Source organism: Carlito syrichta, unplaced genomic scaffold (assembly GCF_000164805.1).
Source record: "Carlito syrichta isolate Samal-C Ts95f unplaced genomic scaffold, Tarsius_syrichta-2.0.1 Scaffold107889, whole genome shotgun sequence".
In the NCBI taxonomy this organism is placed as follows: domain Eukaryota; kingdom Metazoa; phylum Chordata; class Mammalia; order Primates; family Tarsiidae; genus Carlito; species Carlito syrichta.
Window position 1 is genome coordinate 433,551 of NW_007051985.1, and position 24,387 is coordinate 457,937.

Below are 24,387 nucleotides of genomic sequence, written 5' to 3' on the forward strand. Positions count from 1 at the left end.
TTCTAAAGTATTCCATTACATGCTTCCTTCCTTGGAATCATTGTCTTCTTCCTCCCATCTACAGTGTATTTTGAGACATGCTTAAGACTCATGCATGGTATTGATTGAAGGCAAATAAATATACTTTTAGATATCTCCTGTGTGCAAAGTATTCTACTTTTATCTGCAGGACATATGAGGTCGAATAGGATTTAGATTGTGTTCTTCATGTAAGTGACCATCTTGGGGCTCAGTTTTGGACCATTGTCTTAATGAGTACTACTGCACTTACTAAGAGCAGATTCTTACCCCTTCTACCTATAAACTAGTTTTCTATCTCCATCCCAGTCCCTTTTTTTTTTTTTTTTTTGGTAAGAGGAGTTTGCTTCCACATATCTATATCATCTTCCTAACAAAGGAAGTGGCAATAACCTTCATACTGTCATTGTTCTTGTAAAACAGAAGAAGTTCTAACACCGTCTAGATTTTTGCTAATTATTATTATTTCCTCTTTTCTGGAGATAAATACTCAGAACACTAAATCTACTTATAGAAAAATCATCTCTACCTATGGAGAACTCAAACTGGTTCTCTTGTGGATTCTTTCTTCCATTTGCTGCATACACCGGAGTGTGACTTCTCGACTAGGGAGTCCTTCTGTTTCCAGCACTCTCTGGCCTTGCCTCCCTTTTTAGAAGCTGCTTTTCCTGCAGCTGATTATCAGTGGGTGAGCGTTCTTTCTCTGCCTCTTCCATCTTCCTTTTCTTTTCACCTCCTCGGTTTTGCTGATCCAAATCAACTTGTGATATTCCTCAAATTGCTGTTAGCCCTAGGACTTGCTCTCTCGTGAGGACAGTATTTTATGGCAGTTAATGGTTTGGATTGACTGACTCCAGAGTCCAGCAATAGGTCTTTGTTAAAATCAAGGCTGAACCCTAACCTCTTGTGGGGCAGAATTGGTACTCTCTAAAGAATTTTAGTTTGTCTTCTCCCCTCTTTCTCTTGCTTTCCCTCTTTCCAGCCCAGGAATGCCGTGTGAGTTTGTTAGAAAATCTCCAAGCCCACTAACATGAGAGAACCATGCAGACTTCCTGCAGTTCATTCTTCCCATTCCCACTTGAAGTGTTTTGCATATGGCATTTAGGAGGATTATTAAACAAAAATGAAATAGATTAAGAAATGAACATAAAAGAATCAATTCTCTTGAACTGTGGTTGCATAATGGAAATCGACTACCATGAATGAACCCGTGTACTGAAGTTATGAAGAGCAGAGCTAATGCACTACCATGAGTTCATCTTTATTATTGCATTACACCTGAATCAATTGATAAAGTAGCCTTTTTTTTTAAAGCGAGGGATGGCACTTAATTGAATAAAAGTCAATGTAATTATATTAGCAGAGGCCAACAGTACTGCTGACAGCGGAAAAGGGACACTGTCGAACAGAGTGCCAGAGCTGGTCTACACATTTCTGCACATCGTTTGGTTGACAGATATTGAGGGCTGGTACATCATCTAATTAGATTACAGATTTCTACTGCTGTAAGTGAGAAATGAAGAGAAAATCTCTTCCTGGTAACATATCAGTGGAGATGTGTAATTTCACAAGTCATCTTAGGGAAGATGTGTCCATCTGGGTGATCAGCGTGTCCTTTTGTCAATGTTAATTTATTCTTTATTCAGTGTGTCTTGATGTGACTGCTGTGTGTCTGGCTGCTGTTTGCTCAGCAGTGAACCTGGGGAGTGGTAACTGCAGATGTGTGAGAAGCAACACAGAGTTCTAGATTACAGTCACCGCAAAATGTGCGCTTGTGAAATTAAGAAGAGGGGAGGGTGTTAAAAATAATAAACAGAGGAGTAGGATTTCGTGAGCTGCTTATGGCTGGCAGATTGTTTTGTCAATAGAGTAAGAGTACATGGTGTAACTCTGCTTCCACATTCTTGTGATAACTCTGGCGGTGTTGTACCCACACATCAGAGTAAAGACTTCACAGGAGGCATTTCCTACCTGCACTGGGAGTCATCTGCCATCTGACACCAAGGAAACGGGGAATCGCTGTGTCAGAGCAGGGACTGCAGGGACAACTTCTGTTTATCATTCACATACCCACATGCTGCATGCATCTGTTTAGAACTCATTTATGGATGATGATGATGATGCTGTGAATTTGGTTTATCTTAATTTGATTTACGATTTTTGGATCGTGCAGCTGATCTGAAAATCATCAAGACAGCGTATGAGATGATCGCTTATGACAGAAAATAATTTTGTGATCAGAACATTTAAAGATCCCTATTTTATTGTTTAAGTTTTTTAAAAAACCAGATGTCTAGAATGTGAATTTGTTTTCTCTCTCTCTCTCTCTCTCTCTCTCTCTCTCTTTCTCTCTCTCTGTCTCTCATTCTTGCTTTCTTTTGTGATCGATTTAGCAAAAGATTAGAAAGCTGATCTTATTATCACAAGGTAAGCTCAGCCTTCCTAAGTGCAGTGTGGAGAGGGCTTCTGCCCCTCTGCCCCTAACACCCAGAGTGCTCTATATTGTCTTGTGTGGAAAGGTGGAGAAGTCTTCCCCACCTTTCTTGTCTCTGAGGCACATACCTCTCAACCATCTCTAGGAAATAGTAGTCGTGATTGTCACCAAATGGAGGGACTCGTTTTGGTCTTCCGTACATTTTACTTATAATGAGGAGGTCTGTTGAGCTGTGTGCCAGCCATTTAGGTCATTTGTATTATCACAATTATTTCTCCAAGATGTAGAGCTTCCACCAGTGTTGAGAAGCTTTTATTTATCTGCATATTTATTAGTTTGTGTTTTGGAAGGGTCACCAATTTAAGTACTGTCAAACATGTGGAGAGAGGTATATGCCCAAGAGCACCTTAAAAATAAATGGGGGCGGTAAATACAAAGGCAATGTTTTCAGATAGATGATAACATCTCAGGCCTTGTAAATCACGGTGTCCCTATGGATGCCCTGGGACAAATCCCATCTTTTTTTGTTGTTTTTTTTTAATACAAGCAAAGCACTCAGTGAGTAGAGTAAAAGTTTTGCTTGTTTAAGAAATACAAGTTCCATTTGTTAAAAGAGAGGGACCGTCCCTGTGTTATTGTTATGCTTGATTTTTTTTTTTTTTTTTTTGTACTTGCTATGTTTTAATTGTGGTCCTTTGGCTTTTTTCCTGTTGTTTAGTGTGATTTTTTTTTTAAAGGGTGGATGGGTTTATTTAAAAAAACAGATTTATGTTCTTTTCAGCTTTTGTTTTAAAGAATTAAATTGTAAAATATTATTATCTGATGAAAATATTTCCAACTCTAAAATGCAGCAACTTCTGAAAAGCAAATGTATTTTACTACTGGATTTAACTAAAATCCCAAATCCTTCTGAGAAGAGGGATTTATGTTGTTAGACAGTCTGTATAACCCTCTTTCAAATTGCTAGGGTATTAAGCAAACTCTTTTCCCACCTAAAACTTGAAATGTTGTAGAGGGTTGAGAGGGAAGACTTCACTATTTTCGAAGTCTTAAATTATCTTGGCTGTTTACTTTTTTAAAGAATGGATTATCTGTACACCTCAAAATACAGTATGTGCCATATTCCAAGGGAGTTTTGTTGTTGTTTTCAGGTAAATTTAGATTATCCCGTTCAGACAAGCAGAAGGTTTCCATCCTTTTATCCTGTTTAATGTAGATTCCCAAATCTCTGCTATGAGATCCCTCTGCAGCTCATGCTGCTACATAGTAAAACAAAACAGTCATTGAGAAAAAGCTGCATGGGTTTGCCTTCATCCTACCATTGAAGAACTTTACTCTCACAGAAATTATGTTAATGGAAAGTTCCCCTCATTGCACCTTCCACCACCACCACCACCACCACCACCAGGAACTCCCAGGTCCTGAGGCTATAGGGAAATGCTTGCTTTCCGAACGGTGTAATTAGCAGTGAATGTGCTTATGTGATGCCTGGGGAAAGCGGAATCCATTTTAAAATGCTCTCCTTTTTCTCCCCCTCCCCCCTCCCCGTGCACCCACCCCCTCCCCTCTTGTGTTCCTAGACACAGTGCCAACATAAACCTGCATCGTAAACTGTTGACCAAAGAACTCGATGACATGGGCCTGGACTCACCGCAGCCCTCCCTCAGCAAGGACCTCCGGGATGAATTTTTGGTGAAGATCTACGGTGCCCAGCACCCCCTGGGGCTCGACGTCAGGGAGGATGCCGCCTCCCCCGCGGGCACGGAAGACTCCCACCTGAACGGGTACGGGAGAGGCATGGCGGAGGACTACATGGTCCTGGACCTGAGCACCACCTCCAGCCTCCAGTCCAGCAGCAGCATCCACTCCTCCCGGGAGTCCGACGCGGGCAGCGACGAGGGCATTCTGCTCGACGACCTCGACGGGGCCAGCGACAGCGGGGAGTCGGCGCACAAGGCCGAGGCCCCCGCCCTCCCCGGCAGCCTCGGGGCGGAGGTCGCCGGCGCGCTGATGTTCGGCGGCCTGGCCGGGAGCCACGGGGGCATCATGTGCAACATCTGCCACAAGATGTACAGCAACAAGGGGACCCTGCGGGTGCACTACAAGACGGTGCACCTGCGAGAGATGCACAAGTGCAAAGTCCCGGGCTGCAATATGATGTTCTCCTCGGTCCGGAGCCGGAACCGGCACAGTCAGAACCCTAACCTCCACAAAAACATGCCCTTCGCTTCCGTAGATTAGTCTCCCAGCGGACAGCACGCATGCCAGCTCTCGCCCGACGGCCCACGTGCCTGAACTGCCACAGTCAGTGTGCGCCTGTGGACTCGGGGTGTGTGTGTCTGTCTGTGTGTGCGCGCGCGCGCGTGTCTAGGGATGTGTCTCTGTGTCTGCCTACGCACACACACACCTTTCCTTGAGAGAAAAAAAGATGAACACTAGGTGCTTGTGAATTTTTTTTTTTTTTTTTTTTCTCGCTTTTCCTTTATAGTTTCGGGAAAGGAGTGGGGTCTTTAATTTGGGGAGGAATACAGAGTACCCCTTTAAACACACACACACACACACACACACACAGTGCGTGCAACTAGCCCCCATTTTGACAGAATAATTCTTGGTCTTCCCCAAAGAGACAATTTGTTGTACCCATGACTGTTGCCTGCAAAATAAAAGGGAAAAAAAAAAAAAAAAGGAAAAAAAAGAAACAAAAAGGAACTTCCTATAGTTGTCTTTTGTGAACTTTAAGGTTTCGAGAGAATCTTCAATTAAAGCATGGCAGATTCACCTGTAAATATTGAGCCTTGAGAGGCCCTTGATGTAAAACAATTGTATTGATGGTTGTTTGACTCTTTTGTTTAATTTTTACAGTTACATCCAGCTGTTAGATACGCAGGAAAAAAATAGTTTGCTGGCTAGCTCTATTCATTTATGTTAGCGTTAATGCACATTTTTTTTTTTTTTTAAACATGGTCTTGTTTTTACTACCTGTTAGATATAGTGATGAAGAGGTGCTGGCATGCTTTACAGCACAGATCTGATTTTTTTAAATGTCCTGTACTAGTACATAAATCCAGTCATGCACTTTTTTTTCATACACTACGAGGGGATGTGTAATATCCAAGCTTCTTTTTTATCCTTAAACTATCGCCATACTTCAGTAAGTGTCTTTTTGTAAAAAAAATTCACTTGTATAGAAATGATCCGGTCAGTATAGGGCACCAATGCCAAACAAAAGTATTAGTGTTAACACAAAACTGCCAACTTTGCACAAGTTTCCAGAAAAGAAAATACAATTAGTCACTCAACATAACCACAGGCCAATTTGTCGACCACCAGAAAACCGCTTTAAAAAAAAAAAATTGGTGATTCTTTCAAGTGCCGAATGTTATTAGAATCAACATTGCATCCTTCTTGCTTATATGTTAAGTTACATAAAAGGAAAACAAAATTATGTGGTGTGAAACAGCCAAGGCATTTATTCTTTAGAGGCAGGATAATATTTCAGGATACAAAAGCCCAAATTACTCACTATGGAACAAAGCTGAATACAGTAAAAGAGTTGAACACTCGTTTCCAAGGCCCTAACCCTTATCCTTAAGAAGAAAAAAGTCTGAACTGGGTTGGTCTGTTGTATGGCTGTCTCATTTGTTGCAAATTCTGCAGTAGTACTATGATTCAGGCCTGTTTGATAGACAAAATCAAAAGACGTTTAACAGCAGCAGTACTTGGAAGCTTTGAAAACATGTGCTGAACTTGAATTGAGCAACACTCCTTTCTGAAATGCCAGAAGAAGGAGGGTTTAAAATAGGATCTCTCACTGTTTAGTGTTTTGTGTTTCCCCACACGATTTGTCAGAGAGAAATGAAAGCAAGCCTGAAACCAAGCAATCGAGAGTGAGAAAGAGATGGGGGGGGAGGCGGGGAGACTATTCTCCAAACCTTTTTTGTTTTGTTTTGTTTCCGATGTTTACACATGTTGCCTGAGCTGGTTAACCACATCGGCAGCCTCAGCTACCACAACATACTGACTAAATGATGATATTTACTCAAGTTCAGTCTGCAGCCAAAACCATTAGGGTGTGCATTGCAGACTATGTTTTGTTGTCTTTTTTTTTTTTTCTTTTTTTAAGAGGAGGGGGGCAAAAAAGATAAACAAGGTGTATTTTGTCAAACAATACACGGTAATTTACAGAGAATGTATTTCTTTTCTGCATTTAATGGCCTCAAACATTTCTCTCATCAGTTTAAGTTAGAAATATCCCTTTGTTTTAATTTTTCATGTCATTTCCATTTTTCATATGTTTTGTAATTACTTTTTTTCTATGTTCATATCGGCATTCACTTCCGTTAAATTTGCCAAAGGAAACTGCTAATATGTTTCTTGTTGTTATTATTCCTGTAGGATTTATTGTACCTCACAGTATTTATTGTTTCCAAAAATAAGCATCATTAGCTGGGGATTCAATATTTTTATTTGTGACAATTTCAGGAACAATAGATTCTTAAAGATAAGCTAGCTATGTCTAGGAGCTTTATCTTTGCACCTCCTTCAGAGGATGCCATGGGGTTCGTTTTAATCCTTCATTTGTTCTACGTGAGGAAAGACCAAAAGTATTTGCAGTACAAAGGAAACTATATCAAACACTATGTCTGTTAAATGACAAATGTTTACGGTTAAAAAAAGCTGAGGAATTAGTAATAACCGTTTTTTGTTTTCTTGTACCTTTGAATCCCCCAAAGTCTTAATTGCTTTATTTTGATGTTGTGTTAAATGGAATAGACAGAGATGTTTTCCTTTGTTTTATACCATATAAGACTCTGTACAGTATGTTTGTGAAAGATTGAACTAGAATAATGAAAGTTTGTTTGCAAACATTTTGGTCCTCTCAGCGTTCTCTGTATCGTGCTGTTACCCCATTACCAAATGATTAGACTCAAAAAGGGTGGAAAAATATTTTTAATATCCCAACAAAAGATGATAGAAACTCTGGCTTTTGGAGTATACAGACTAAATTATATATAGTTTTATGAAAATAAGTACACATTTTTTATTTCAGCAGCTTTTAAAAGTTACACGTAGTTGAGACATTAGAACTCATCTAGTACAAAAGCAGTGTTTAGTCTGTTTCATTTCATGTCAAGTGAAAGGTCAAATAGCCCTAGTGAGTTAATTACGTAGCTGTCAGTGGGTCACATCAGCAGATGAACCGGGCTTAGAGCAAATGTTGGTTACTTGCCCCAAACCAGGCTCATGTATAATAGCCAGTTCGAAAAAGTCCAGAAGTAATGAGATTCTAGAGGTAGAATTTCCCTTGCTTGGAGACATGAATGTGTTCACCTGTGTTCTGTCAGAGAAATAGCAATAAGTCCTGGACAGCTGGCACTTTTTAAGTATCTCCCCTACTTTGTGCTACTGCTTTTGCGCCTCAAGTGCCCAAGTGTTATGGTGGCCTTCTAAATGAGTAAATAACATTTTCCAATAGAAAGCCTATTTGCTTAAAAGGGATGGGGGGAGTGGGTGGATGTAACAGAAAATGTAAAATCATAAAACGTACAATTATTCTGTTCCCAAAGTGTTGCTCATTCTCGAGTGTGAATGTAGTGTTTTGGCTCAGCTATAATTCTAGTTACACGGTGATCCCAAGGCTTCTTTGCAAACTGGAAGGATAAAGAGATCAGCATTTTAATGGCAGAGCGCTTCATCTTTGCCTATTCCTGCTCATTTTTTTCTTCCATAGGAGTTTCCTGTTGTCAACCCGTTTCTCTCTAGCTGAGTCCATCCTATGCTGGCTGAAAATTAATAGTGATGTAGGTCTTTATCCAACCAGCTTTTCCCCCATTTGATTGATTTTAGCCCGTGTTTTATCACAAGTACAAAATTAGGCAGTATTATTGTGCATGTTCTCTAGCTGATGTTGAAACTTACTGTCTTGATCATTTAAAACTATGTTTTTGTAAATCTCAAAAAGGGTTAGTCCGCTTTCAGAAATATCTGCATGCTATGGAGGAGGAAGAGAGAGAGAGAACGAGAAAAAGGATAGATAATAAGAATTTGGTTTTCCAAATGGGATAAAAAAAAATCTTGACATTCGTTGTTCTGCTGTGAATTGTATTTAAATAAGTTAACCCGATATAACTCATTCTAGGTCTTAGTCCAGCCACCCAGTTCAGCCTGATGTTTCTTAAAGGTTTAAAGGTGTTTATGTTTTCCTTTTCAACATTACAAACTTTTTTTTTTTTTTTTGAGTTGGAGTCTCACTCCGTCGCCCAGGCTGGAGTGCAGTGGCACACACTCACTGGCCACCCCAGCGTCGATCCACTGGGCTCCGGCCATCCTAACGCCTCGGCCCTCCACGCAGCCGGAACTACAGGCATGTGCTACCACACCCTGCTAATTTTTTTGGTTTTTATTGTAGAGACCAAGTCTTGCCAAATTGCCTGGGCTGGTCTTGAACCTGTGGGCTCAGGCAATCCACTCATCTCGATCTCCCAAAGTGCTGAGATGGCAGGCTGAGCCACCGAACCTGGCCAACAAACGTTAAAAAAAAATATTTTGAGCACAGTGGTGCCACTGTTCTTGGGTTATTTCTTTGGCTATGAATTTCCAGGCCCTTCCATTAAGAGGAGAAAGGTACTTACCTGGTTAACAGCCCTATTAGTATACATTGCTCTAAAAAAAGAAAAATGGAGGAAAAAAAATCTTTGACTATATCAAGAATGGGCTGTTCCAGAGCATCGTCATTTGACTCAGGAAAAACTATGCTCTACGTTCCCACCAAATACAATATGACCTTTTGTTCCCCTTTCTCTGTACACACTCCAGATGTATGCCCAGCCAATGAGAATGGGAGCCCTTGGCAATTAAAACATAACCAGATTGAGATGGACATGCCACTAACTGCTAACAGCTTGACCCGAGCAGTCCTAACTTGTATCTCGTCTGTTAGCATTGGGTTAGATTGACTAACAGAGTAAATAAAATTCAACTGTCATACGACACGCCACATCTGCTATCATAAAGAAACAAATCATCCGGAAGAAACCTTCATCCTAGGGCCGCACCCTTTTCTTAGGCGCTTCCTTTTAAAAGTATGACAAACAAATGTCATTAAAAGAAAAGAAAAATCACGTTACCCCCCCCCAAACACAAGATACTTAAATTAGGGAGTTTTGCTTTTTACTCTCATTCTTTATTTTTCCCAGAGGGATCTAAACAAAGAAAGAGGGCGATAAAAGACAGGGGCCAAAAAAAACAAAAAACTGGCGGGATCTCAGTTTTTCCACCCGAAGACCAAGTGATACTCAGTAGAGGGCTGCTTCCTGCCCTGGTTTGAGGGTAGCTAGAAAAGAAAACCATGAGGGCGCTGGAAGTGTGTGTCCTAGAGAACAGCGTGGCACGGTTCTGCCCCTGAGAGCGTGTGGATGTGGTGACCTGCAGAGTTCCCCACGACACGGTGAGTCTCTGAAAAGCAGGGACTGCCGTGTCGCGGAGCTGAGGTTCCTGAGGGGTCAGGAGAGCCAACAAGGGCCACTGAGGGGTTTAGTTTGGCTTTGGCTTTGGTTTTGAGTGGGCAGCGGTGCTGGAGTCCTTTGGGAAGCAAAGAGACACCAGGGTCCCGCAGGCTATAGAAAAGGCCAGTGGCGAGAGCTAGTGCTGGTCTTGGTGAGCGCAGGAGTAGAGATGCTCGCGCGCCCGCATGGACCGGTCCCCTTCTCCATCGCTGCTCTTGCCATGGCAGCAGCACAAGCCACGATTGTAAGACCACTTGGCTAACGATCTCTTGATCTAAACGAGCTCCCTTTCCACTCTACGAGTCCTGGAAGTGACCTCTCTTTTCCTGTTTGCCCTGAGTTAGACCGTGTGTAGTCATCTTGCACCTGTTAGTGTGAAGACTGTATCTCATCTGCCCCAGACTCGCGTCCATATTTCCCATAGTTTTGGGAAGTTGCTCACCATAAATGGTCATTTGGGGCTAGTAATATGTAAATCCAGCTGCAAAGCGGACCACTGAATTATCTGTCATCGCTTTTGCCCAAACACCTATCCTTCCTTTTGTCCTCTCCTCTTCATTCTGCCCACATCTTGCACAGCATAATCTTTATGGTCATTTGGCAATAACCGGACCTCAGATACTGTCTGCCTGGCATTTGCTGAAAAATCCAAGTGCCTGATAGCAGAGGGTTAAAAAAAATCCGTGTTTTTTACAAGTAGACTGAATTGGACCAGTATTATTGTTCATTATAATGCTATATATATTTTTGAAGCAACATGCTAGAGTTGTCATAAAACTATCTTTATTCTTCTCCTCTAAAGTGTTGTTGTAAATTCATTTGACCTTTACTGCGGGGGGAAAAAAATCTTTTTTATATAGGGTATCAAGACAAGGCTCAGTTTGTAACAAATAGTGGACCATTACAAAAGAGGAAAGGAAAAAGCCAGGGCTGAGCAGCGAGAAGCTTCAGTTCAATTTCACCTCATATCTTTCTAATAACTTACTTGTCACTTTATTACCTTCCAGTAATGTGAACGCTGCTGACAAGACTGTCACACTAACAGCAGACAACACCCTCTCTGCTTCAGCCCAGCTCTCCTGGCTACTTATTGCCCTGGCCCTGAAGGGACACAAACTAATAGTGTGCTTTCCAGTTCAGCACTTGGCCATCAAATATAAAAGGATGCGTAATTGCCTGTTTATCCCTTGTGAAGGGGAAATTGAGTACAAGGGCTAGGCTTTCCCACCAAGTTCCCTGATGTACACACACACTCCCAATCAGTCAGTCTCGGTCTCGGTCTCAGTCTGTCTCTCTCTCTCTCTCTCTCTCTCTCTCTCTCTCTCTCTCTCTCTCTCTCCCTCTCTCTCTCTCTCTCTCTCCCCCCCCTTCCCCCCTCCCACTCCCAAAACATAAGCACATACACCTACTGTGTCTTTGGGAAGCCCAAGGCTGCCTCTCAATGGCCTCTCCAGCTATTAAATGGACAGTAACAAGACGACTTCTTAAATAAAGGGTCAGTAGAGACATGTTGTCTGTGAGCTTCTTTGAAAACATGCCCATCCTTTTGGTCGAACTGGGTGTGGCCCTAATATTTTCCTGCAAGTCAGTGGCATAAATTGGATTAGATTGCCCCATATTCTGTAAGGTAAAGATGAAAATATTTTTCTTCCCCTTCAAAAAGTGCACGTGCTGTTAACAATTTGGTTATGCATGGTGGCTAAAAAAAAATAATTTTTTTTTCCTTTGGCATCTAACCATTGGTTTAAACGTACATGTGTGTCTTTCAGTGACATTCTCCAGATCCATGGTGCAACATGACAGCTAAAGCTTCATTTTTCACAATGGACTGACAATCTAAGGGCGGGGGACGGGGAATGGCACCAGGCTTTTGACTTTTAGTCATTAAAACAAGGACTACTCTATTCTCCACTTTGGAAAATTTTGGTGAGGCCAAATGCAGTGAACTTTACAAAACGGAGTGACAGGGGGACCAAAGGGACAAAGGAAGTATACATTGAAAACGTTCTATTCCGGAATACCTTGAACCCAAATTGTGCGTTGGTATTGGCTGTTATTTTTGTATATTGAAGAACTCAACAATGGTTGAAAATGTGGCTCTTTTTAGGGACTACATGAAGTGCAAAGTCTATTTGTGTGTCTTCCTTCTGGAACTGGGGCAGCCACGAACCTTTTCAACCCCCCCATGGTAGGTCTCCCAGAAGATAGTTGACACCCCTGTGAATGACAACATTTCCGTAAGACACTAGTCAACCAAAAAAGAGGCGTGCAGGTGTCATCTTTGATATGAAGTTTAGCAAGGAGAGAAAAGCAGCAGATTTAGGGACAGACAATGTAAACAGGTCTATGTTGACAAACCTGTGCTAAATAACTTCATGCAGTTTGAGGACTGGAAAGAAAAGCACTTTGAACGAGGACTCTTGGGTCAGAGAAAAAGCAGTTAGTTGACTTGTTAGTTTTTAAGTTCCTCTCTATATATATTACAATCACTTATCAAACATCTTAATTGAATCTTAATTTAAAACCCATTTGCCAAAATTGCACAAGTTCTACTAGCCGATATTAGCTTTCTCCCCTTAACTCGAAATAACAGGGATGCTTAAGGACATTTCTAATATTTTTTTTAATGCTTTATTTAGGCTTTTGTTTTTCCTTTTTAAGGAATCTTTGAAGGAAAGGAAGAGCAGAAAAGGGTATTTTAAGAAAAATGGAGAGAAGTAGATAGTATAAGAATATATTTCTTGAAGAGAGAGAGAGTATCTAAGTGCTATACCAAGATTTTATAAGGCTTCTTGTTGCCAAATGTGATGTTGAGATAATGCACAGCTAGGATGGCAAATCCATCAATTATTAATCGACTCTGCCCACTTCCGTTTCGGAAGGCGAGGACTGAGAGGTGACTCTGGGGAAACCCTGGGTGTGAGAGAGAACTCCAATCTTCTGGCCCTGGAAATCCGAAGGAGAAGGAGAGAGCTCCAGCCCTCGTGGTGGTCCCCCCGTAGGGTGAACTAGCCTGGCACTGTTTCGGTGGGAGCCTCACTGCCTGCCTTTTCCAAGCTAGGAGACAAAGCATCCCCCACCCACCCATGAATCGGTGCTGCAGCCGTGAGAAGCGTTGATTCATGAGGTATGATGCTCTTGAACTCCCAATGTGCTGAGTTAATAGGTTCACTTGAGATGTGTAAACCAAGGCTGATTGTTTATTTTTTTTTAATCTAGTACTCAGTTTGGAGTGTTTTTGCATGTCTTTGTACAGAGTAATCCATTCCTCTCATTGCCTATCTTAACCTCCCCTGACTTTTCCATTGCCTTTTTCATTCCTGCCGTTGGCTATTCTGATCTCACCACCCCCCCCAAAAAAATCTTTTTTGAAACAAGAAGGTAGAGCACTCCCTCCTTCGTCCTAATTTTAATCGCTTTGGAAACATATGTGTGTTCTACCCTGTCCAGGGTTTATATAACGTGAATTAAGTGAATGAGATGTTCTAGTATTATATATTAACCAGATAAGACTAAGATTGATAATATATGGTGCATTCGCTTTCCCGTGCAAACTTTGGTTCCGCTGCCCTGCAGTCTCAGCATCGCCCTGCCAGAGCCAGTAGAAAGTGTGTGAAGGTCAGAGGGGCGAGGAAGTTTGAGAAAGTGGGAGGAGACGTGGGTCCACACCACCTGGGCGGATCCAAAACAGCGTGAGGGTGGCCACCACTCCAGTGGGTGGTTCTCAAGTGAGCAAATGTCCTGCACACCCGCCTGGCATGTTCTATGAAGTCCTTGCTTCCCTCCTTCCTGAAAGGTGGGGAGGGGCCTGGCTGGGGCTTTGGGGAAGGAAGTTCTCTGTTTTCTCCTGCTGGTCGGGGAATAGTCCTTTTGGAGCTAGCAAGAACCCTCACATAGCTGGGAGAACATAAAACTTTCTTACTTGCCCCAAACCCGCTGGTGTGTCTCCAACGACAAAAACATTCGACTCATTCCTCCCTTTCAGCAGCGAATGTAGCCAAAGCGAATTGAAATATCTCGAGAAAAGGAATTTTCACCAAGATTCATCCTCTCCCTCTCCTGGAGTTTAGCGCTTTAGTCCTTTTATTAAAATTGTTCTCGTCTGCGTCAAACTGGTCTCTTCTGCTAAGGCTGCTGCAGAATCAAAGTCTGTGCTCCAAAAGGTAACTGCACTGAGGGACAGGGACAGTTTGCCTCACCCTGATCTAATAATTGTGACGTCGGTAGCTTCATACATACTGTATTACCTTAAACAAGGGTTTTATTTTTTGTTTTCGTTTCGTCCTGTTTTGCTTTTTGTTTTTCTTAGTAGTCTAAGGTAATTGCTTTTTAAAAATTTGCTATTTCCTTTGTTGTATTTTCTGTACTATACCTGTCTACAGTATGTCTTTTGCATAAAATGCATAAGGGTTTGGGGATGTAAATGGAATTTTATTCATATTTTGTCTGAATACCTCTTGTAATTTGTATCAAAATTCTTGTACAATTTTTATATTAAAGATTTATCAGTCACTGATCTCGTCTTACCTTTTTTTATTTGAAGAAACCTCAACAAACTCCAGTAGATCTTTACAAAACGCACCTAATGACACTTCAGCTCACGGTGTAATTTCCCCTGCTTAAACACACCTGTTGGCTAACTCCGAGCCAATCTCCTATTTGGACTGAGCCATGGTGTTATTCAGTAGACTTCTTAGGAAGACTAAACCCATCCTTTGCTCAGATGGCAAAGCTGGGTCAGAGCTACAAAGATCCCAGTCAGTCCCAAGGAGCCCAGGAAACACTGCCCTGTCTCCTCCCCGAAGCTATTTCTGTGTCTTTCCAGAACTCCTTCCCCCAGAGTCTTTGCCCCACTCTTTTGCGGAAAGGAAGACCATAGGAAGAATTTAGGGGTCACTACACCTCAGTTCTCTGCAAATAAATTTTCCCTCCCCACTTTCAGGTTTGTGGACAGCAGCCACCAGGATAATGACGTTCTATCTCGTGCAGACTAAGTGCGTGTCTTTCAGTTTATGTTCTCTTGGCAGTGGTTTTCCACAAACTGTGCTTGTCGTAATCTAGAAATAAAACTAGCAGATGGAAAGATGTCATAACCGGCGACATCTCCTCTTATCACGCTGCCTGGGGATGATGGGATGAGGCGTGTGCAAGGTGCTTTTGACTCAGCAGTGTTGAATATCACCTCTGATTCTTAAACTAATCCTGGTTAAAAATTAGACTAGCCCAGACTGCAGCTTTTTCCTGAGTCTCTCCTTCAATGTAATATATGCCATTCTCCATCCTCAGAGCCATACTTGCTCAAGTCTCCCCAGCTTGTACCACCCATCACTCTAGTTTCCTCTGGCCTACAAGCCAGGCTACATAAGCCTCCAGATTCCAGAGCGACACTCTGGCCCCAAGCCCCTGAACAGGCTGCTAAAACCATCTAGACCCCCAGTGAGGGGCAATCCAGCTTAGACATCACTGACTGAGGGCTCCTCCCAAGGCAGCAGGGGTGCTGGCCACCTCGCCTCGATGGGGTCTCCTTCCCAGATTTCTCTAAACACCCATAGATGGGTTTCGGGGTGAGGGCAAAGAAACGGAAGGTTAAGCAACTTTGGGGAAACCAGCCTCCGTTGAGGCGTGTGGTTATTAAATGTCACGGATGTGTTAACGCGTTCCTGCAGGGAATCCAAGTATAATTATGATCTTTTCATCTGTCATAACACGTCTGTAATTGGCAAGAAAGCTCTCTCGTACAGCCCCTTCTTCTCCTTAAAAAAAAAAGTTGTTTTAAATGTTATTCAATGATGGAAATCCTCCTGCTAAGCAAAGAAGCACCCATGAAGACAGCTCTTGGTGCAAAGCTGATCAAAACTGCCTGGGCTGCGGTTAGCTGTTCTCCTAAGCCACTGGAAGGAACACTCACCATCTGCTAGTTTGCCCCATGTCAGTTGACGATATGACAGTAGATTAAGTGCTACTAATTTAATAAAGCTGCTCTGAGGACGAAGCTGATCTATCAATGAAGACTAGAGAGGATCGCGTTGGCGGGGGCCTGGGGAGGGCGGCTGAGAATATTGAATTGTCTGAAGTCACACTGGGAGGAAAGTCTATTGATCCTCAGTAAGGCGCAGTTATTTGTAGTCACCTGACTCTGGGGCACCCAATCATTACCTGTATTCATCAAAGGTGTATAATGAACAGAGGTATTGATTAACAGGGGTAGCTGAAGAGATTTCCCAACAGTGCTAGTTCACAGTGATAGGTCTCCAATGGGAATCCGGGCCGTGCAGCCCTGGAACATAACTTACTGTGTTCTAGGTCCTTCTATTGATTTTTTTTTTTTTGCAGGGGGAGGGACAGCCTTGCACACAGTGGCTCTCTCCTTGGCCTTTCTCTGAAACCTTCCTTGGAAAGAAGAGAAAAAGCCCAACTCTGTGACGAGTGCCCCACCCCGCACTGAGTTTTCTGCCTGTGTCCAGGCTGGCTGTCCTACCGCGTCTTGGATTGCTGTGTGTTATCTTGATTTACAGAAATGTGCTCGAAGCTGGGACACACCAGTAAGAGCTCGGAGCCATCAGGCATATGAAGCCTTCCCTCCCCTAAAGATCAACATATGGCTTCAGGAAATTATCGTGTTAGGCTAATTGCACCGAGTTGGCATGGTAGGAACATAATGAGTCCCGGTTTCAGCATGCTGACCCCAAACCCAGTGATGCCAGCGCATAGTAACTTTCCAAGCATTTTGCCTCGTGGCAGGAATCCTCGTTGAGCTGCTGTTTGCAAAAGGCATTTGGTTGGATTTCTAGCGTGAGCCCTGGACCTGAGCTGCCGCGTTCCAAGCGTATGAGAGAGTTTGCTGTGCTGTTCACAGGAGCGCTTGTCCTTCCAGGGAACTCGTGGTGACCCAAATGCCATAACCACCAGAAGCCATGCGCTGCCTGACGGGCGACATGCTGCTTAAAATGCTGATATGTAACTAGAAACCATTAAACCCCGGGGAGAAAAAAGTAAAGGATTAAGACAAGGACAGCTGTAAAAAATAAAGCTCAAATGCATCATTAGAAACCAGAAATTCACAAAGCAAAACTGTCTGTCTTCCCCACTGGATATTAGCAACACTTGACTTGTATAGTAATGAAATGCTGCAGGAACTCTAAGTCACCCCTTCACCACTGAAGCAAGAGGGAAGTTTCTCTTTACTGCAATCTCTTCTCACTGGAGCCCCGGGTTTTGGATGACGTTTAATCGTATTTGCCTCAGAGTATCCTCACCCACCTGCCCTAGATGTGTCTTACCTTGGCCGGCAGGCTTCTCCGTCGTCAAGGGCAGTCTTCCCCTCTACTCTGGGACTTTTATGGACGCCACCTTCAGCCTGGTCCTTGGCCTTCTCTACAATCTTAATCATCACATTCACTTCAACTTTTGTTTTCTTGGCTTTTTACCAGCTTTAAAAAAAACCATTCAATATCTTTTGATCCTCTGGGGTTAGACTGTACCTTGACTTCTTTCTAAATGTAAGAGCTTACGGAGGGGCAAAAACACCAAGAGCGTCAATAATTTAAATCCAGAATTCCGTGTGCAGTGTGTCTACTTCAAGTGTTCGGATTGTTCCCCGAAATGGTTATAAGCAATTGAATTCGGAGGTGATCAGGGTTTGGGGCATGCACTATGTGAGGTGATTTAGAATTATTAGGCCGCTTCCAGGTTTTTAGAGAGATCCATTTTTACAAATATAAATGCTATTAGCCATTCAAAGCACTCTCGTAATTCCCCATCTTTGTTCTTTCCCATGGTCTCAATTTCCATTTTTCTTACTTTTTTCTTAAGTGGAGAATTTCCTTCCCAAGTTTCACAAAGTCATTTGCAGGCTGAACACGAGACACTTATTTGATTATTTTCAGATGTCCCATCCATCGGTCTTCAGCAGAAAGTAATCCTACAAGATGTTATGCTTTTATGCTTTCTGTTCTTTCAAAAACCACAAACCTGTGTGTTTGAAAACAAGACTCTCTCCAAAGCCCTCAGCCTCGCCCACAGAGCTCGGAAGTGAGATGCTCTCAGGCTCACATTCAGGCTTTCCTTTTCAAGGAAGCAACACAACCCGCTCACTTTTCTTAGATCTACAGTGAGCATAAGCAGAGGGGGGGACAAGCCAGCAAGTTGTGAAATTCAGGAAGGTGAACTGTAGGTGAAATCCAGGACTGTGTCTCATATGGGAATTGTGGTCTAAACACCTTCAAGATGGGAAGTTTCTCCCGCTCTCCTAGTTTGCGGTCCACCGTTGGCGTTCGGTTCACGTTCATAGAACACACGGGTGAATGGATGGGGAGTAGGGAATGGGGTGGGGAGTGCATGGAGCCCTTCGCCAGCCTTAAGGTCAGAACCAGCCTCAGGATGGGGTAAGCACACTCCATCTTGAATGCAGCAATAGCATCGGGACAGAAAGCATGGGTCACCCATGAAGGGCTCTGGAAAGTAAATAATAAACAGAAGCATTGAGGACAAAGACCAGAATCCAAGGTTCCACTGAAATGGTATGTCCTGGCCTGAACTCATCAAAACCAGAGAAGCCCTCTAGTCCAGCGTGGGGAAGAAAACAGCGAATGTTCAAAGAGACGGGAGATAAATTCCATATTCTGTTCCTTTTTCTCCATTTTCTTGTGCCTGCCTCAAACCCAAGCAATCCTGTGGCATGAACCCTCAGGGGCCAAAACTCTGCAGGAAGGAAATCTTTTGCCTCGTTGGAAGAGTTTTGTCCCAAGAGGGCGGGGAAACCCTTTTGACTTTTTGTCTCCATCTGTCCTCCCACCACATGGCCCTGGAGGTGAGCGCAGTGACAGGAAATGCTTTCTGGCCACGGTACTGAAAATACAGGGCTGGGAAGTTCCAGGGAGACATGGAGAGAGAGATCCTTGGGAAAGTGACCCCTTAAAGGTCCGATTCCTGAGCTCAGCCCTGAGGGGCCCACGCTTGGAGCTGACTCTACACAGCACAGAGTCTGAGAAGTGTGCTGTGGGACGGAGCGCCAACCAAACTAGCTCGGGGGCGGTCCACACGTGGGACAGATCCAAATGGCTCTGCACAGGTTTTGAAACTGAACCGGTGCTGGAACTATGACCCACAAGAGTCTGGTTGCATCTCCCAGCCTAAACCCACTTAAGTCAAAAGGCTGCAAAAATCTTATCAACATTCTTCATAAGATTTAAACAAGACCAGAATCTCATAACATGTATGATAGGAAGACTAATTTTTTTAAATTGTAGCTAAATGTACAAACCATTTTTAATTGATTGATTTATTGATTCGGAGTCTCACTCTGTCACCCAGGCTGGAGTGCAGTGGCACACTCACGGCCACTGCAGCCTCAACCTGCTGAGCTCAGGCAATCCTTCCACCTCAGCCTTCCAAGTAGCTGGAACCACAGGTGCAAGCCACCACGCCTGGCTGATTTTTTGATTTATTGTAGAGACGAGGTCTCACCAAGTTGTGCAGGCTGGTGTCAAACCTGTGGGCTTGGGCAATTCTCTCACCTCGGGCTCCCAAAGTGCTGGGATTACAGGCTTGAGCCACCACACCCAGCTGTGACTCATTTTTGTATAACCATCACCACCAACCATCCCCAGAGCTTTTTTGACTTCTCCAGCTAGAATTCTCTACCCATTAAGCACTAACTTCCCACTCTCCATTGTACTTTCTCTCTATGAATTTGATTACTCCAGTTACCTCATATAAATGGAATATTTGTCCTTCTGTGTCTAGTTTATCTCATGTTGCATGATGTCTTCAATTATTCATGCTGTAGCATGTGCCAGAATTTCCTCCCTGTTTTAGGATTGAATAATCTAGTGTATATATTTGCCACATTTTGTTTATTCATGCATCCATCCACCCACTCGTCTACCTGTCCATCCATCCATCCATCCACCGATGAACACTTGGGTTGCTCCCACCGTTAGGCAGACTTCTAAGATAGTCCCTAACAACCCCCACATATTAGTTTTCATGTCCTTGTGTCACACCCTCCCCTTGAATGTGAGCTGGACCCAGTGACTTAATTTCTGAAAACAGACAATGATAAAAATGATGACATAGCCCTTCCATGGTTGAATTATAAAACTCTATGACTTCTGTCTTGCTAATGTACTGTATCTCTATGCTTTATATTATGCCTCTATATTCTGTGCTCTATATTCAATACTTTAACATATTGCCTTCTTGGCTTACACACTTTGATGAAGCAGGTTGCCATATGAGAGAGGATCATGTCACAAAGAACTGAGCGTAGGCTTTAGTCAAAATCTCGAGAGAGACTAAAGCCCTCAGTTCAAGACCAGCAAGGAAGTGAATGCTGCCAATAACCTCTAATTGAGCTTGGGTATGAATCCCTTCTGAATTGAGCCTTTAGATAAGATCATAGGACCTTAGTCAAAATGTTGCTTATAGCCCTGTGAGAGATCCTGAAACAGAGAACCCAACTAGATCCAAACTAGAGAAAATATGGAAACATAATTATTGTTTCAAGTAGCTTAGTTTTGAAGTAATTTGTAATGCATAATGAGATAATATAACATAATATTCAGAATGCCCAGGATGCCATCTAGAATTTTTTAGCCTATGAAGAATCAGAAAGATCTCTTTTTTCATGGGAGAAAGCAATAACAGATGTCAATACAGATGACAAAGTTACTGGAATTATCTGGAAAAGACTTAAGAGCAAGGTTTATTTAAGTGCTCCAACAATAAGGGCAAATACTCTTGAAATAAATGGAATGCTAGATAGGCTCATCAAGGAAATAGAAGATATACAGAACCAAATGGAAATTTTAGATCTGAAAAATTGGATAAAATTTAAAAGTTGGCTAGGCACAGTGGCTTACAGTTGTAATTCCAGCAATTTGGGAGGCCTAGATGGGAGGATTGCCTGAGCCTAGGAGTCTGAGATCACACTAGATGACATAGCAAAACCTCATCTCTACAAAAAAATTTTAAAAATTAGCCGGGCATAGTGGCATGTGCCTGTAGTCTCAGTTGCTTGAGATGCTAAGATGGAAGGATCACCTGAGCCCAGGAGATTGCCATGAGCTGTGATCATTGTAATCACATTGCTGTGCTCCAGCCCGAGTGACAGAGTGAGACCTCGATTAAAAAAAAAAAGTCACTGGATCAATTTGATAGCAAAATGGAGCTCATAGAAGAAAGTGAACTAGCTAGGTCAATAGCAGGTATGCACTATAAACAATAGAAAAATATTGAACAGAGCCTCAGGGAACCATAGGACAATAACAAAAAACTAACGTGTACATGTGTTATTGAAATTTCAAAAGTAGAAAAGAAAGAGTTCAGTGAAGAAACAGTGCTTGAAAAAATAATGGCTGAAAACATTTAGCAAGAGACACAAACCTACAAAGTCAAAAGACTCAGTAAACTCAAATAAGATAGAGCTAAAGAAATGCACACCCAGCCGAGCTCAGTGGCTCAGCCTGTAATCCTGTGCCTTTGGGAGACTGAGGTGAGTGGATTGCCTTGAGCCCGTGGGTTCGAGACCCGCCTGGGCAGGTGAGACCTCATCTCTACAATAAATCAAAAAATTAGCCGGGTGGTAGCGTGCGCCTGTAATTCCGGCTACTCGGAAGGCTGAGGCAGAAGGATCACCGGAGCCCAGCAGGTCGAGGCTGCGGTGGCCGGGAGTGGCCACTGCACTCCAGTCTGGGCGACAGAGTGAGACTCCAACTCAAAAAAAAAGAAAGAAAGAAAGAAATGCACACCCAAACACAGCATAATAAACTGCTGAATTCTACCGCTAAAGAAGAAAATCTCAAAAAGAAAAGAACCCTAGAAAAACAATACTTTGCTTATAGGGAACATTGGGGTGATTGTTTTTTGCATCAGAAACCAAGGAAGCCAAAGGAAATGGAACAACATTTTGAAAGTGCCAAAAGAAAAGAACTGTCAACCCAGAATTCTAAATCCAGGAAACATGTTCTTCAGAAATGAAGGTGAATTAAAGACATTCTTGGATGAAAGAGTTCTCATTTATTCCCAGCATACAGGTCCTAAAACTGCTAAAGGAAATTCTTCAGAAATAAGGGAAATGACACGAGAAAGAAAGGTGAAGCCTTAAGAAAAAAAGAAAAGGAACAGAAATGATAAATATATGGGCAAATATAATACATTATTTTTTTCCATTAATTTTTGATGGCTTGAAAGGGGAAAACATAACATTACCTGATAGTATTTTTGATGTACGTAGATGCAATACATAAGACAACTATGATATAAGGTTACACCCTGTATGCTTCTGTTTATATGATGCTCTCTGGAAGACATAGCCATAGTGGTGGAGAACAGGTAAGTGGTTGCCAGGTCTTGGGGTCGGGGGTAAGGTATGATTGCAGAGAGCAGAAGGGAGTGTTGGGGTGATGAAGCTGTACTGTATCCTGTTGTTTGTGATGGTAACACAAAGCTGCAAATGTACTAAACTTCATAGAACTATACACAAAGAAAAAGTTAATTTTACAGTCTATTTAAAAACAAAAAGAGTAGGAAGTATAGGTAGGTGCCCTGGTAGTTTGATTTTAGAGGGAGTGACATCTGCCTCACCCCTACCCTCTCACCCCAGAGTTCTAAATAGGCATCTTTTACTTACTTTCTTTTCTCTTGTTTTTCTTTAGGAAAAAGAGGACAGAGTTCTTCATATCAAAATAATGAGGTTTAAGATAAAAAGTACAGAAGAAACCCATGGGTTTAAATTCAGCTTGAGGCTGGTTTAAATATTCTTTGGCTTAAAAGATAAAAGCAAAAAAGCCTGAAAGTGGGATGGGTGGCAACAGAAGGTATAATGAGTGGCTACAAAAAAGACTGGGCCGGGCCAGGCTCACTGGCTCAGCCTGTCATCCTAGCGCTTTGGGAGGCCGAGGCGAGTGGATTGCCTGAGACTGTGGTTTCAAGATCAACCCCGGCAACTTAGCAAGACCGTGTCTCTACAATTAATCAAAAATTAGCCGGACATGGAGGCACGTGCCTGTAGTTCCAGCTACTTGGAAGGCTGAGGCAGAAGGATCACCAGAGCCCAGCAGGTCAACGCTGGCGTAGCTGTGAGTGTGCCACTGCACTCCAGCCTGGGCGACGGAGTGAAAGACCAACTCAAAAAACAAAAAAGAAAGACCAGTCTGGAGTTACCTACCAACTTTCATGTTGGTAGGTATGTCTTGGAAAACACGTCAAAAATGTGTGGTGAGAAGGGATAGAGGGTGATTTTTGTGATATTAACAAATAAGGGCCTTTGCCTCTAGAAGAACAAGTAACTCCTACTCCCTAACCTCAGCACTAGAGTTTCTGAGGACCCCACCGCCGCTGGGTGAAACCTCTCTTTCTCTACTTACTCACTCCAGGTGGCTACTCATTGACATGCAGGCTGTAGTACCCCTGGAGAATAAGGACTTAGGTATGAAGAACATCTCCTTGTTATGTCTACACTGGCAAGTCCAAGGACTAACTTCTTCAAAGGGTGAATGGAGATGAGAACTCAGCCAGGGAAATCGCCAAGAGTGGTAAAGAAAAAACCAGGCCCATATACACGTAAGAAAGTTAAAGAGTCAAAGAGTGATCAGGCAACCAAGTAAAACACTCCCGAGAGGTTAGGCAAGGTGAAAATTGGGAAGCGTTCACTGGATTTAGTGCCTAGGGTGTTTGTCAATATCTTAGTACAAACATAGACATCATATGTCTAGTCTACACAGATGATACATGTATCAGAGTATCTGCCCAGACCAACTTTCCTTGATAGTTAAAACAGCTTCACCCTCGGCTCCTATACCAGGAAGCCATAATAGGCAGATTTTTGCAAAACGGGGGCCAGAGGCATCTGACTCAAGAGCAGCCCATTTACAGGCTGCCAGGTGACCTTTGAGGAGGTCTGCTGCGAGGCATAGATAATAATTAGCGGTTTAACCTGGCTCTGTCCAGGGCTTGGACTATGAGATAGAAAGTAGATTGGCCAGATGGATGTGAAAGAAAAATAGAGCGGCTTGAAGAGAGAAAGAGAGAGAATGAGAACAAGAGAAAAAGAGAGAGAAACAGATGGCTATGGTTTGAATATGTTCCCTCCAAAATTCACATGTTGAAACTTAATGACTAATGTGGGAGTATCAGGAAGTCGGGTCTTTCAGAGGTTATTAGACCACAAGGCTCCTCCTCCATGAATGGGATGAAAGCCCTTATAAAGAAGGCTCTGGGCAGCCTTTGGCCTTCTTGTCCTTCTGCCTTTAGCCATGTGAGGGTGTAGCATTTCTCCTCTCCAGAGGAGGCAGCATCAAGGTGTCATCTTGGAAATGGAGATCAGTCCTCATCAGACAACTGAAACTGCTGGTGCCTCCAACTTGGCCTCCAGAAGTGGGATGCATAAATGTTCGTTCTTTGTCAGTTACCCAATCTCTGGTATTCTCT

General features: G+C 42.8%; 1 protein-coding gene across 2 annotated transcripts in view; it reads left to right on the plus strand.

The window, feature by feature from the left end:
• Window positions 1–5,460, plus strand: part of BNC2 (basonuclin 2) — a 304,979-nt gene extending 299,519 nt beyond the window's left edge. Inside the window, exon 5 of one of the 2 annotated variants that reach the window (XM_021717066.1) lies at window positions 4,033–4,693. In XM_021717066.1, the coding sequence (XP_021572741.1) occupies window positions 4,033–4,693 (661 nt within the window). Of the gene's footprint in view, window positions 1–4,032 lie in introns of both variants that reach the window. The other variant, XM_021717063.1, reaches the window with a different exon arrangement.
• Window positions 5,461–24,387: the final 18,927 nt, after the last annotated feature.